At 34.7% G+C, this 16,028-nt stretch overlaps 1 protein-coding gene across 1 annotated transcript in view; it reads right to left on the bottom strand.

The window, feature by feature from the left end:
• Positions 1-522: 522 nt before the first annotated feature.
• The window catches only part of SAMTOR (S-adenosylmethionine sensor upstream of mTORC1), a 91,338-nt gene continuing 75,832 nt past the window's right edge, over positions 523-16,028 (bottom strand). The window contains exons 4-5 of the mRNA XM_003921072.4: positions 13,985-14,099; positions 523-3,726 (exon numbers count right to left, since the gene is read on the bottom strand). Coding sequence (XP_003921121.1) covers positions 3,097-3,726; positions 13,985-14,099 — 745 coding nt within the window. The 3' untranslated portion in view covers positions 523-3,096. The remainder of the gene's footprint in view (positions 3,727-13,984; positions 14,100-16,028) is intronic.

The raw sequence follows: 16,028 nt of genomic DNA, 5'->3' as shown, positions 1-16,028 counted from the left end.
GTAATCATTCTTGGATATGGATACTAAGTACATGTAGCATGCTTATCTTTATGCTTGCTTAGATCATAAGCTCCACGAGAGCAGGGGACTGTGATCACTCCAATCCTTGCTGCTTCCTCAGCATATAGCACATGGGAGAATTCAAACATTTGTATAATAAACAAAACAAAACCCCTTCATACTATGAGAAAGACATCTGTTGTCCTAAAAGAACTGACAAATTATTGGTTATGTAATTTACTTTCAAAGAGAAGGATATGGTTTACATATGATGAACGAGAATTTATGCTGTTACCCTGCGTCTGCCATAAACAGGACAATATATGACAATGAGAAGTCATGTGAGTTCTCTGGATCTCAGTGATTAAATTTATGACACTAAGGGATTTGACAAAAGTGAAATCCAGTTGGAAAACTGTACAAGTCACTCAAGTTATAAATTGCTTCCCAATGCTGAAATCACTTAGTGAGATAAATCAAAGACCACAGAACTTTCAGTTTACAAGTAACAGACAAAGAATATTAGAAAATTTAAAATTTTTAATAAATGTGCTTTGTTCACAAAATGTGAAAAAATACAACAAACACGTACATTTTCAGGTATGCTACCTCCCACCACTTGGCAACTAAGGTAAAACCGCATGATCTAGTCATGATCCTGAAGAATCCAACCAAATGATTACCATTTGTTTTTGAAACAAAATTATTTTGGAGAGTCTATTGTGAATGTGACAGGAGGCCTCATAACTTCTTTATATCCAAATGAAATAATTCTTAAGAGTACCCATACAGTATTAGAAGGCCCTATTAACTTCTCTTGTCATTACATACATGATTTGGCACCAAGCTGCAATGACTGCTTAAACTTCAATACTTAAAACACTCAATTGGCTTTGGTGGAATGTGTATCAGTTTAAATCTGTGCCAACCTAATTTGAATAAGCTGAATTTACAGTAACAGATGATATAAATTCAAACAAATTTATACTAAGTGGTAGTAGGTTTTATAAAGAGACTTCCTCAGAGTACTACTTAAAATACATCATGCACACTTTGGAGCATAAGCAGAATCAACATCTGTAAACAATCAGAATTTATAGCACCAACATTTTAGCTGTTAACACAAAGGCTGGCTCCAAGGTCATATCACACCAGCCTTTCAAAAGCGCTGTTTTCATTTACTTTCAAAGCATTTTCATTTGGTGTATTATTTTCTTTGCTCTTAGGATCATATTTACCCAAATCAAAAGGCAAACAGTATGGTAAAAAAAGGTACTACCAAAATAGTTCTGTATTATCCTCAACACAGTGCTTTTTGTTTTTTCTCCCTCCCTTCTCTTGGGGAAGCTACAAGACATAATCCTGTAGTGCTTCACTGGAAAGAACAGTCAATCCTAAATATTAAGGAATCTTATGCTATTGAAAGTAAATGAAAAATTTCAAGTTACTTCTGGCATATTTGAGCAACCAATATTTATTGCGTTTAAGTAACTGACTAAAAAATTACAATCTTGTTACTTTCATTAATTTAGCATGTGAAATTTAATTTGAAATACTGAGTACATACACTCAACCATTTATATAATAAAGGATAAAAGTTTTACATTTCTAAATAAAGTCTGACATTCAAAGGTAACTACGGCAATTCACAATAAGCACAAAAACATCAGTTTTATCAGAGTAAAGAAGTGCAGTTTATGAAATTTAGGATCAACTATTGAAAATGCAAGTTTCCTTTAAAAACATACACACAAACATACACACAACATTAACCATGAAATCTGAAACTGTGATATTTCAGTGCAAAAACCTCAGTATGAGGTAATTTTAATGTAATAACCACTTGAAAACAAAATCCACACAGTGGCACTCTTAAAAATGATAGTTTACATGACAATTGCTGGCTGACAAGACAATGTGGACTAAATGATCTTCACTGTTTAAACTAATCTTGTCTTGTTTGGACATATCTTTTTCCCTAATTTGCTTCTGATTCAGAAACACAGAAAGGCATTTATTAATGTGGAAAGGGAAAATTCCCACAGCCAACTAATTGATATACTCCAAGAAAATTTTCTGATAGTTTAGATAGAAATTAAGATACCAAAAGGTCAAAACCATTTTATGAGATCACCAACAGAGGGCTAATTTTAAGTTTTCCCATATAGTTTCAAACTTGTAGTGCGGCACCTCCTTAACGGAAAGGTGAGGACCCTATTAAAGTTGGTTTCGACAGAACAAACTCTCTTTCAAGTGCAAACCCTTTCAAAAAGGTGTTTTAGGTCATTATTGAGTATTATATTGTTCCTTGCTTAAATAAAAAAATTTGTAACTGAAACCTAAATTTAAGAAAACTAAAAGTGAACTCTCAGATAAATATACTTCACACCAAGGCTCAAATCACAAAGTTTTGAAAATACTACTTTGGCAATGGTGTTTACTGGATAGGACTAAGGAAATTAGAATACATACTTTGGGGGAAATCTCTCCCCCAATGTCTGATGCTGTCAAATGAGGTTTTAATGGAAGAAAGAAAAATAATTATCACCAATAAAAAAAAGTTCAGGAAATATTGGATCAGACAAAAAAGGAACATAAAATGGCTTTCTGTAACATTACAATTTAGTTAGAAAAAAGAAAAAGATAAGAGCATCACAAAACAACTAACCAATCTATTTCTGTATCACATTTAACTTGTGAGTCATCAAAGTGCAACCTACAGCTTTCTACATCTTAAAGTTTCCCATTCAAGGGTTTATAGTTAACATTGAAAAGTTGAAAAGGAAAACAGATAGCAAATTATGCTTCATTTTTCACAATAGCACTAAAGAGAAAAAGGTACCTTTCTATGATAGTGCTAAATGCTAAAGTAACAGTAGTTTCTGCTATGACATGAGTCACTCTGCATGAAACTTTAAGCTTTCTATATAAGAATAAATTTTAAAATTGAGAAGTAGAAAAAAATAGCAAACTCTGTAAACCTTTGCATTTTTTTAATGCAAACTAGGTTTTAAGTAATGAGTTCATATTAGTATTTCCAATTGGTGTAAGCAATTAGTTTAGAAGCCTGGACTGAAAGGGCCTTTTGCTTCTACATTAACTTAAAAGTAATATGGGGTCCTCTAGCTCATAGAAAGGAATAGAGCTGGCTTGACTTTCTCCAGAATCTGAGTCATATGGAGCATCAGGGAGTTCTGTGAAACCATATGCTAGTTGTTCATCTTCTATATCTGATCGAACATAGCAGGAAGGGTTAGAATATTCCTCATCTTCTATACTGTTGAAATCTTGAGGAATATATAACATTCCTGGGTAGTTCCTACTAACCAAGTCACTTGTGGTTTTTAGAGAGATTTTCCTAAATGCCATCAGATGCATATGTGAAAATTTTGAGTACTTGAAGCGTTTAAAGCCCAGGGACTCTATAGCAATCTTCCAGCTTTTCATCATCATAGCATGACGGTTCTGATGGGAGGAATCAGGTGTGATGATAAGTAATAAACCATTTAACACTAACAGTTCATGGGCTTTCTTGCAGCAAATCCATCGCTGGTAAGGAGATGGAAAATAAGAAAGAAGGAGAGAGAAAACAACCACATGGAAAAGTTCTCCAGGAAGAGAATCAATAGGGTTTTTCAGCTGCTTCAAAAAAGCATCTATAGCATCCTGTGCAAGCTGGAGTGGTTGCTGAAGCTGTAAGTTCAGGAAGTCACATTTATAGACACTCTGCAGAAACAGACAACAAGGCATATTCAGAATTTCAAGATTATTTTCACTTTAATACATAGAATTTTCAGCAAAGTATTTCACATATCATAGTAATTCCAGCATTGATTAAACATTTTTCCTTTTAAATCATTAAACATGAACAGATTGATTCAATCACAACTTTTACTCACAAAAACCTCAGAGTAATTAAGTCTACGGACTTGTTAATAATCATTTAAAAATTTGCCTAACAATTTAAAATGAAAGATAATTTAAGTGTCTATTTGGGGTTAGGACTTATACGAATTTTAATTTGGGTAGAAGTTTACAGGAATGACTTGTTTCTAAGCTTAATCATATTTATATTTACTTTATCATTTACGGTTACCAAAAACAAGCTAATATAAAAATTCTAACAAGAAATACCATGAAATGAAGATGAATCAAATAAATTAAAGAGGATAATGAAAGAGGCATTATAAAATTTGTACCAGCAGAATGATTCCAAAACTTAAGGTCTTTGAAACCATTAACTTTAACCATTTAAAAAGTAACCTTCAACATTACTTTTATTCTATTAAAAAGTTAATCCCTGGTTTGGAACAAACTAAATTTATTTAGACAAATGACCATGGAAAACAATACAACTAAAGGAATAAACAACATTACATAATTTGCTAAATCTTAAAACTATGGAAAAAATCAGAATAAGGAAGCAATTTCCAAATTAGATAAAAATTACTCCATCATATATCAATAGTTATGAACAAAGGTATGACCTAAAACGTTAATCCCTTGTTGTTGCTGGTGTATATAAAAGCTGGCCATATAGTCATCTGGACTGTCTATTAGGAAAAGTAATGTTCTATTACCAGAAAAAGATGTTTTTCTTTATTGGTGTATAAGTGACACAAAAGCATAAATGTGGTAAGTTCTGACATATTTTTACATTCATAAAACCATTGGCATGGTCGAGTTAATGAAGAGATCCAACACTCCATAATTTTCCTTATGCCCCTTTGTAGTCACTCCCTTTTTTTCCCCTGCCAGTGGGCAACCATTGATGTTATTTCTATCACTATAGACTAGTTTGTATTTCCTAGAATTTTACATAAGTAATCATTTTGAGATTCTTCTTGCAGGTATTAAGTTTATTCCTTTTAAAATTGCGGCATGGCATCCCATTGTATCAAGGACATACCATACTTGCTTCATCCATATATATCAGTTTATGGATATCTGGGTTGTTTCTAGTTTTTGGTTATTACAATTCAAGCTGCTTTGCGTATTCCTATTCAAGTGTTTGAATCAACATTCTTTTGTTGTGGGGAAATATCTTGGGTGGCTGGATCATACAGCAGGTGGTGTATGTTTAATTTCTAAATAACTCCCAACTGATTCCAAAAGTAGTTATGTAGTTTCATGTTCCAAGTATGTGAGAGTTCCGGTTTCTCCAAATGCTTATCCTTGGTGTAGCTAATCTATTTCATTTTAGTAATTGTATTAGGTGTGTAGTAATATTGTGGTTTTAGTCTACATTTCCCAATGAGTTACTGATGTTTATCATCATTTCCCGGACTTATCTGCCATCCAGGTATCTTCTATGTTAAAGTATCTCTTCAAATATTTTGCCCATTTAAAAATAATTGGGTTGCTTTAACTTAACGATAGAGTCTTGCTCTGTCAGGCTGCTTTAACTTTAATGACAGGGTCTTACTCTGTTGCCAGGCTGGAGTGCTGTGGTTTGATCTAAGTTCACTGCAACCTCCGTCTCCCGGATTCAAAAGATTCTCCTGCCTCAGACTCCTGAAAAGCTGGGAGTACAGACAGGCACATACCATCACACCCAGCTAACTTTTGTATTTTTAGTAGAGACAGGGTTTCAGCATGCTGGTCACGACAGTCTCGATCTCTTGACCTTGTGATCCACCTGCCTCAGCCTCCCAAAGTGGTGGGATTATAGGTGTGAGCCAGAGAGTTCTTTATACTGTATATTCTTGATGCAAGTCCTTTGTGAGATATGACTGGAAAATATTTTCTCAGTATTACGTGGCTTATCTTTTCATTCTTTTAACAGTGTCATTGGCAGAGCTGAAGTTTTTAATTTTGATGAAGACCAATGTATCAGTTTGTTCTTTCTTAGATGTTGCTTTCAAAGTCATGTCTAAGAAGTCTTTTCTTATCCCAAGGTCATAAAGATTTTTTTCAATGTTTTCCTTTAGCAGTTTTATTGTTGATGGTTGTTCATTTAGGTCTATGATACCTTTTGAGTTCATTTTTTTTTTTTATATGGAGTGTGGTATGGTCTGAAGTTTCTTCTTTTGTATATGGATATCCCTTTGTGGAAAAGACATTGTGGAAAAGGCCACACCATTGTGGAAAAGACAATAATTTCCATCTTGGGCAAAAATCAGGTATCTAAGTTTGGGCCTATTTGTGAACCATCTTTACATTTCACTGATTTTCTTGAACATCAATACCACACTGTCCTGAATACTGTAGCTTTATACTAATTTTGAAATCAGGTAGTGTTACTCTCCAACACTGCCCTTTTTCAAAGTTGTTTTTAGCTATTATTCTAGGTCCTTTGAATTTCCACACAAATTTTAGAATAAGTTTTTCAATTTCTACAAAAAAGCTCACAAGAATTTTGATCAGGACTGCACTGATCCTATACAGACAGGGTTTTACTCCATCACTTAGGCTGGAGTGCAGAGGTGTGATCAGTTCACTGCAACCTTCGCCCTCTGGGCTTAAGCAATCTTCCCACCAGGATCCTGAGAAGCTGGGACCACAGGCGAGTGAGTGCCCCCACACCTGACTAATTTTTTTGTTTTGTTTTGTTTTGTAGAGATGGGTTTTTGCCACACTGCCTAGCATGGTCTTGAACTTTTGGGCTCAACTCAAGCAATCCACTTGTCTAGGCCTCCCAAAATGCTGGGGTTACAGGTGTGAGCCACTGCACCCAGCCCAAGTCATCTTTAACTTCTCCCAATTTGTAGTTTCAGCATGTGGATTTTTCTACTTTTGTCGGATTTATGAGCTACATATTTCATATAAATATATGTTCACATATAAAATATTTCATATTTTTGATGCTAGGGTGAATGGTAGTTTTTAATTTAAATTTCTGATTGGTTGCTGCTAGTATATAAAACGCATTTCTGTATATTGATCTTATATCTTGCAACCTTGCTAAACTCACTTGTTAGTTCTAAAAGCACCTTTGAATATTACACAGAACAATCACAATGACATCTGTGAATACAGTTTTACTTTTTTCCAATCTGGATGATGTTTACTGCTTTTTCTTGCTTTATTGAATTGCTAGAACCTCTAGTACAAATGCTAAATACAAGTGGTAAGAGTAGACATCCTTATCCTGTTCTTGTGAGAAAGGCATTTTTCTTTCACCGTTAAGGAAGATGTTAGCTGCAGATTTTTCAGATATCCTTTGTTATGTTTAGGAAATTCCCTTACATTTCTGAGGTTTTTTTTTTCAATCGGGAAAGTCTGGATGTTGAATTTTGTCAAAGCTTTGTCAAATGCTTTTTCTCTGCCTACTGAAATGATCAAATAACTTTTCCTTTTTAATGAGTTAATATGGTAAATACTGTTTCTGACCATTAGATCAATCTTGCATTCCTGAGATTAACCAAACTTGGCCATTATATATTAACCTTTTAAAAGACCTTGTTGGATTTAATTTGCTAACATTTTGTATAGAACAGATGTATCTACATTCATAAAGGATATGGGTCTATAGTTTTGTTTTGTAACATCTTTGTCTGATTTTGATAGAGTAATGGCCTCATAGAGTAAGTTGGGAAGTATTCCATCCATTTCAATTTTATGGAAGAGAATATATATAATTGGTATTATTTCTTCCTTAACTATTTGGTAAATTTTAACATAGAGATATCAGTGCCTGGAATTTTGTTTGTGGGAAAGTTTTAAACTGCCAATTCATAATTTCTTTAATAGATTTAGGCCATTCATCTTATCTATTTCTTCATGAATAAGCTTGGTTATGTGTCTTTCTAGGAATTAGTCCATTTAAATTGCGTAATTTATTGGCATAAAGTTGTTTATATTTTCTTATCCTTTTAATGTTGGTAAAATTTGTCATGATTTTACCTTTTTCTCTTTATTTCTATCAGTAGGCTAGACTTTATCAATTTTATTGAATTACTCAAACAGCTTTTGCCTTCATTAATTTTTCCCTATTGTTTTTCTGAAAGTTTTCTATTTCATTTGATTTCTGCTCTCATCTTCATTATTTTCTATTTCTTCAGATTTAATGTACCCTTTTTTTTTTTCTAGTTGAAATGTTGATGTCACTGCTTTGAGATTTTTATCTAATAAAGGTGTTTAGTGCTATAATTTTCCCCTAAGTAACTACTTTTGTAACTTTAGTGGCATCTATGTATTTTGATATCCTGTATTTTTATTTCAAAAAAGTTCTAATTTCCATTGTGAGTTCTTCACCAGGTGTTCAGTGTACCTGTTCTAGGAATTATTGAGAAGGGAACTGAAATCACTATAATTTCAATGTTTGTATTTCCTTGACAATTTATTGATTTTTGGTTTACATATTTGGGAGCTCTGTTATTAGGTTCATAGACCAAGTTTGGTTTAGGATTATGTACTCTTGATGAACTGACTCTTTTATTATTATGGAATGGCTATTTTTATCCCTGATCATATTCTTTGCTCTGAAAAATACTTTTGTCTAATCTCAATGCAGCCATGCCAGCTTTCTTTTATCTTCTTGCTTTCACTCTATTTGTGTCTTAATAATTGAAGTACCTTTCTTATGGGCAACATATTTGTGTCTTGGCTTTTTTTTGTCCTCAATCTGCCAGTTTCTGCCTTTTAATTGGGGTATTTAGGCCATTTATATATAATGTGTTTACTGACATGCTTAGGTTTTAAATCTATAATCTCGCTATTTATTTTCTACTTGTCCCACTTGATTGTTGTTCCCTTCTTCCTGTCATCTTTTGAATTAATTTTTTATGATTTTATCAGCCTTGTTGGCTTATTAACTCTTTTATTTTAGCAGCTGCTTTAGCTTATCCATCTACCTTCAAGTGATATTATACCACTTAATGTATAAGAACCTCAAAGTACTAATAGCACAGTGGACTGGTTCCAGGAACCACTGAACATAACAAAATCCATAGATGTTCAAGTCCCTTACATAAAATGGTGGATTTGCATATACCCTATGCATATCCTCCCATATATTTTAAGTCATCTGTAGATTACTTATAATACCTAATACAATGTAATGATGTGTAAATAGTTGTTACACTGTATTGTTTTTGTTGTTATATTCTTATTATTTTATTTATTGAGACAGGGTCTTTGTTGTTCAGTGTGGAGTGCAGTGGCACAATCTTGGATCACAGCAGCCTCAACCTCCAGGCTCAAGCAATCCTCCCATCTCAGTCTCCTGAGTAGCTGGGAATACAAGTGCACCACGCCTGGCTAACTTTTTTATTTTTTGTAGAGATAGGGTCTCGCTGTGTTGTGTAGGCTGGTCTTAAGCTCCCTGGCTCAGGTAATCCTTCTGCATTGGCCTCCCAAAGTGCTGGGATTACAGGTTTAAGCCACCATACCCTGCCTCAAATATTTTTGATCTGTGGTTGACTGCATCCACAGAAGTGGAATCCAAGCATATGGAGGGCCAAGTGTATTTCTGATTCTCTCATCCCACCCTTTATGCTACTTCTGTCTTAAATTCTCATTTTATTTATATTAAAAATCCTTCTCTATATCATTATTTTTGCTTAAGTTGTTTTAGTTTGCTAGTGTTGTTGTAACAAAGTACCATGAACTGGGTGGTTTAAACAATAGAAATTTATTTTCTCATAGTTCTGGAGGCTTAGAAATCTGAGATAAAGATTTTGGGAAGGTTTCTTCCTTCTGAAGGCTGTGAAGGAAAATCTAATCAATGCCTCTTGCCTTGTCTCTAGCGGTTTGCTGGCAATCTTTCTTTGGTGTTCTTTGGTCTGTAGATGCATCTCCCCGATCTCTGTGTTCATCTTCATGTCAAGCTCTCCCTGTGTGCTTGTTTCTGAGTTCAAATTTCTCCTTTTTGTAAGGATACCAGAATCATATTCAACTATGGGTCACTCTAATGACCCCTGATTACTTTTGTAAAGCTATCTTCAAATAAAGTAACATCTTTAGAGTTAGAACTACAACATATCTGTTTTAGGGTGACAGAATTCAACCCAAAACAATAGTAAATTATCTTTAAAGATTTTAAACAAGAGAAAATCTTATTTTTATTTGTATAGTTATCACTGCTAGTATTCTTCATTCCTTTGTGTAGATCCGTATTTCTACCTGACTAAAGCACGTCCTCCTTGACATTTCTTATGATACAAGTTGCTAATATTGAAGTATTTCCGCTTTCATATATCTGAGGAAAATCTCATTTTGAAAGATGTTTTGGCTGGCTATAAAATTCTAGGTGACTTTTATCTCTCAGTACTCTAAGCTTTTAAGACTGTATCACTAGTTTTAGAAGTTTGATTATGATATTCCTTGGTGTGATTTGCCTCATGTTTCTTTCATTTAGGATTTGTTGGGCTTCTCTGAATTTGTGAGTTAACAGCTTTCATCAAATTGGAAAGTTATTGGCCATTATTTCTTCAAATCTCCCATCTTCTGGAAGATTCTAATTATGCTTATATTTAGCTGCTTAGATTTGTATCACTGATGCTCTTCTATTTAAAACATTTTTTTTTTGTTTCATTTTGGATAGTTGCTATTGCTATAACTTCAATTTACCTTTCCTTCTACCACATCTAATATGCAGTAATCGCATCTGGTATGTATTTTCACATTACACATTGTAGTATCTGTCTCTAGATGATAGATTTGGGTGTTTTAAGATAGCTTCCTGGTTCTACATAACTTTTTATACAGTTTTGATATGTTTTAATAAAATAAAACCATATTGAAGCATAACACATATAGGAAAGAGCACAAACTATAAATGTTTAGCTCAAGGAATTTTCCCAAACTGGTACTATCTCCATTTTAATGTCCATGTTTCTGTCAGTTCAGGGTTGGTCATTGTTAGCTGATTTATCTCCTCACTATGGGTACTATTTTCTTACTGCTTTGTATGGCTGTAATTCTTTTTGGATGTCAGACATGGTGAATTTTACCCTGGTGGGAACAATAGCTATGGATTGCTATAAATATTCCTGAACTGTGTTCTGGGATATAGTTAAGATACCTGGAGACAATTTGAACTTTTTGGGTCTTGCTTTTAAAATCTGTTATGTGGGACTAGAGCAGTGTTTATCTAAGGCAAATTATTCTACATTATTGAGATAAGACCCTTCTCTGTGTACTCTATTCAGTGTTTGTGAATCTTGAATGTTCCAGTATGGCTGGTGGGAACAGGTGCAATATTAACACTTCCCTGTGTGAGTGCTGGCCGCTATAACCTCTAAGCCTTTCAGACAGTACCTTCTTGAGTCTCATGTAGTTTTCTCATATACTGTATGCTTATCTATACTCAGCTGAGTATTCAAAGGGGACCTTTTGCAGGCCTCTGGAGTTTTCCCTCTATGGTTTACTTATTTTCAGGAGACTATTCTAGAAACTCTAGCTGCCTTGGTCTCCTAGGACTCTCAATGCCATCTTCGTAACTCACAGAATCACCTAGACTCTGCTTGGGTTTTTCTCTCTGCTACATCCTGGAAACTCTCAAGGCAATATCCTAGTGTAATTGTAGGGCTCATCTCATTTGTTTTCCGTCTCTGAGCTCACTGTCCTTCATTATCTGATGTGCAGTATCAAAATTATTTAGAATATTCAGTCCACTCTTTTTGTTGCTTCAAGTGGTGGAAGAGGATAAATCTAGTCTGTGTTATCCCAGCTTGGCTGGAAGAGTTAGTCCCTTTACTCTGTTTTAAAATTAGTTATAGAATTCTGAACTGTGAAACTCTCATTCTATACTTAATAGCAGTTCTTTTGTCTTCCCTAGTGACTATATAATTCAAAGTTTATAGCCCTATCCATAAATAGATTTAATATTAAGCTTAAGAATCAAATGGTCATGATGTCTCAGCAGTCCCTGAAGAACATCTCTCATGTGTGTCTTGAGGAAGGAAGGGAAGAGAATCCATGCATGAAGCCACCTGGGCTTTAAAACTGTAGTTCCCGATGGCACAAAAATTCTCTGCAGTGGTAAGCTAAGAACAGTGATTTTAGCACAGAGAAACAGAAGTAGAAATAACAGTAATGGTTTTAGGACTTGGTTGTTCCTCAGTGTTACTCATATAGATTTAATCTATTTAGTCATGCTCATCAAAATGATACATCATTAAAGAAATGTCTCATGAAAGCTGAATCTTCATGCAGGAACTTTTTCAGTAACAACAAACATTTATTTAGCAGGCACTATTAAGAGGTACTATGCTTGGTGCTTTACAACATCGTATAAAATGTGGTCCACTACTAATTCCATTATACAGATGAGAAAACTGAGGATCAAATGGTGATGGAGAGGTTCAAACCTAGATTGGAAGTATGATTCTACTCTTTTATTTTAAAAAGTATTAAATATTTTAGGCACTCTTCTAGGTTCTGGGAATACAGCAGTAGAGGAAGAAAAAAATCCCTAACCCAAGGAGTTTATACTCTAATCCATACTTTAAAAATAGCATTAAATTTTGTAAACATTTAAATGCATTTTGTAAAAATTTTTATGTCTGGAGGTCTAACAATAGTAAAATGGGAAACATAATGAATTCATGTTATTCTGGGAAAAAATCTAACTTGTTCTGATACATATAATTCATCTACCTTTAAAAAATGCCTTTAACATAAACTCTTGGCATCACATGACTAAGGCAAAAAAAAAAAGTTCAAGGTGGCCAGGTGCAATGGCTCATGCCGGCAATCCCAGCACTTTGGGAGGCAGGTGGATCACCTGAGGTCAGGTGTTTTAGACAAGCCTGACCAACATGATGAAACTCTGTCTCTACTAAAAATAAAAAGTCAGCTGGGCATGGTGGTGCATGCCTATAATCCCAGCTTCTTGAGAGGCAGAGGCAGCAGAATTGCTTGAACCTGGGAGGCAGAGGTTGTAGTGAGTTATCATGCAACTGCACCTGAGCCTGGGCAACATGAGTGAAACTTCGTCTTAAAAAAAAAAAAAAAAAAAAAATTAAAGCTGATAAGGAGGTGATCCTGCTTCACTGAATTAAAATGATAGTGTCATAATGATTGACCTACAGGAACATTCTCAATGGAAAGGGTAGTATCTATTATGTATTAAGTTCCTATAATTTACCAGGCCAAATGTTCAGTAGTTTCATTGACTCAAGTACAAACAAGCTGGATTTAATAACATCTGGCTAACGCCAAAGCCCTTGTCTCTTTCTACCATTCCATAATGGCTCTACGACACTGTATATTTCAGAAAGAGATGCATTAAAAGAAATAATAAACCAAAGACAACAAAATGCAAAACCCAAACACAAAAGCTATGGGGAAGTCTGTAATCTGAATTGAGATGGAGTCTCACTGTGTTGCCCATGCTGGAATGCAGTGGTGCAATCTTGGCTCACCACAACCTCCAACTCCTGGGTTCAAGCGATTCTCCTGCCTCAGCCTCCCAAGTAGCTGGTATTTACAGGCGCTTGCTACCACACCTGGCTAATTTTTTTATTTTTTAATAGAGACAGGGTTTCACCATGTTGGCCAGGCTGGTTTTGAACTCCTGACCTCAGGTGATCCACCTGCCTCAGCCTCCTAAAGTGCTGGGATTACAGGCATCAGCCACTGCACCCAGCTGAAGTTTCTTAATTCCAATGATTTTACTATAACATATCTAGACCAGGCGTCCCTAAACTTTTTACACAGGGGGCCAGTTCACTGTCCCTCAGACCGCTGGAGGGCCACCACGTACTGTGCTCCTCTCACTGACCACCAATGAAAGAGGTGCCCCTTCCTGAAGTGCGGCAGGAGGCCGGATAAATGGCCTCAGGGGGCCACATGCGGCCCGCGGGCCGTAGTTTGGGGACGCCTGTTCTAGACTATGGCTATTTAGATGATAAAGAAAATAAAGACAAAATTGGTTAAATGCTCAAATTTTCACAAAATTTATTTAGGTCTGAATAGAAATCTCTTCTTAATGGGTACACAGGAAATATATTTGCTATTTTAGGGATGCAAAGAAAGTGCTTTTCTTTTTTAAATATAGATGTAAAATATTGAAGTCTGAAAACAAAACTATGCATACCTCTACAGCAGGTACAATGTCTATGCCAACAGTTAGAAATTCTTCAAACTTCAGAAACGGGTTAAAGCAGCTGCCAACATCAAGTAATCTGATTTTTCCTGAGGCTTGTAGCAACCTAAAAACAGATTATTTTATAAGAACAAAATCAAATATGAGAATATAAGAAATCATGTAGATTACTGGTTCTTTAACTTTCTGGTCTCAGGACCCTTTTACACATTTAAAAATTACTGAGGGCCCCAAAAGCTTTCATTTCTGTGAGTTGTATCTATTAATAATCACCATATTTGAAGTTAAGATGAACAAGTCTTAAAAAATATTCATTTATTAGACTTAAAAGGATAGTAAAAAAGTACAGCCTTGTTTTACATATATTTATTAACAAAAAAATTGAGCCAAGGTCTTGCTATATTGCCCAGGCTTGTCTTGAACTCCTGAGTTCAAGTGATCCTCCAGCCTCAGCCTCCCAAAGTGCTGAGACTGCGGGCATGAGTCACTGTGCCTGGTGCCCCCATGCCCCCTTTTTAAAAAAATATATTTTTTCAATTCTCTAATGTCTGGCTCAATGGAAGACAAATTTGCACTCAGGCTGTTGCAATATCACATGGTATGTAGTCACTGGAAAACTTCATTCTACACTCAAAGTGAGAGTAAAAAATGAGAATCTATAATACGAATTACTATACATACTATTAAATATTCTAAACCTTAATTGGGCTATGGTTAAGAACAAGAGTTCGGGAATCAGAAAGGCTAAGACGATAATCTGATTCTGACACTTAACATGTAAAACAGGGATAACAGTGGTAGTCACCCTTAAGACTTTTTTCCCAAATTAATAATATATTTAATACTTGACCCCATGGCTAGTACATGGTAAGTGCTCAAACAGTGGTAGATATCATTGTTCACTATTACCATGTTATATAATAAAATTTTTGTGTTTCTTCCACTAATGATCTTCCAAAGCATAGTAAAAGCAGAATATGCTTTATGCTAAGTTCTGTAGGATAGAGTCTAGTAACATGAGTAGCAATACATGTCTAGGAGTCTTAAAAAATATATGCTTCTTATAAATTGAATTTTCTATCTGGATGAAGTATCCTAAACCATTCAAGTTAATTCAACATTATGGAGCAATCACCAATAACTTAATCTTATGGATTATCAGCTTAATAACTGATCAATTCTTGGTAACATACTTAGCCTATTTCACATTCTTTAGCTTAGCTCCTTAGTTTTTTATTTGCATAAAATATTCACAGTTTAAAGAATAGTCACACAGTGAGTGTCCACATAATTACCACCCATGTCAATACATTATGCCTGCACCCTGGAAGCATGCCCCTCCCAGATGATATCCTTCACATTTTTCCAAAATGTAGCCACTATCCTTATTTTAGGGATAACCATTCCCTTCATTTTTAACTACTTATGACTGAATGCCTATAGTTTAGTTTTATACTACATTTTTTGACTTGCCTCTTTCATTTGATGTTTTTGAGTTGTCTGTGCTTCTATAATTTACTCTCACTGCTGTATAGTGGTACATTTAAGACTCTTATTAGTATTAGCATTAAGTCTAAAGATCATTTAAGGAGAATTAACATCCTTACAATACTGAATCTTCATGAACATGGATAGTTATCCATTTATTTATAAAAATTGTCAATAGTTTTAATCATTTTCTCTAAAAAGTTCCCTCACATCTTTTGTTGGAGTTACATTCCTTGGTATTTCCTAGTTTTTGATGCTTTTATCTTTTTTCCCCATAGATACTCTGTACTTTTTTTTTTTAAATTTAATTTTCTATTGTTGTTTACACAGATGCAACTGACTTTGGATACAACAGTCCCCCCTTATCTGCTGTTTCACCTTTTGTGGTTTCAGTTACCTGCAGTTAACCATGGTCTGAAAATGTTCAACAGAAAATTCCAGAAATAAACCAATTCATAAGATTTAAATTACGTGACATTCTGAGTAGCATGGTAAAAATCTCACACCATCAGACCCAGGACGTAAATCATCCCTTTGTCCAAAGTAT

This window comes from Saimiri boliviensis, chromosome 10 (genome assembly GCF_048565385.1).
Source record: "Saimiri boliviensis isolate mSaiBol1 chromosome 10, mSaiBol1.pri, whole genome shotgun sequence".
Lineage (NCBI taxonomy): Eukaryota > Metazoa > Chordata > Mammalia > Primates > Cebidae > Saimiri > Saimiri boliviensis.
The sequence above is the reverse complement of the archived record's forward strand: the minus strand, read 5'-3'. Positions and strand labels throughout refer to the sequence as shown.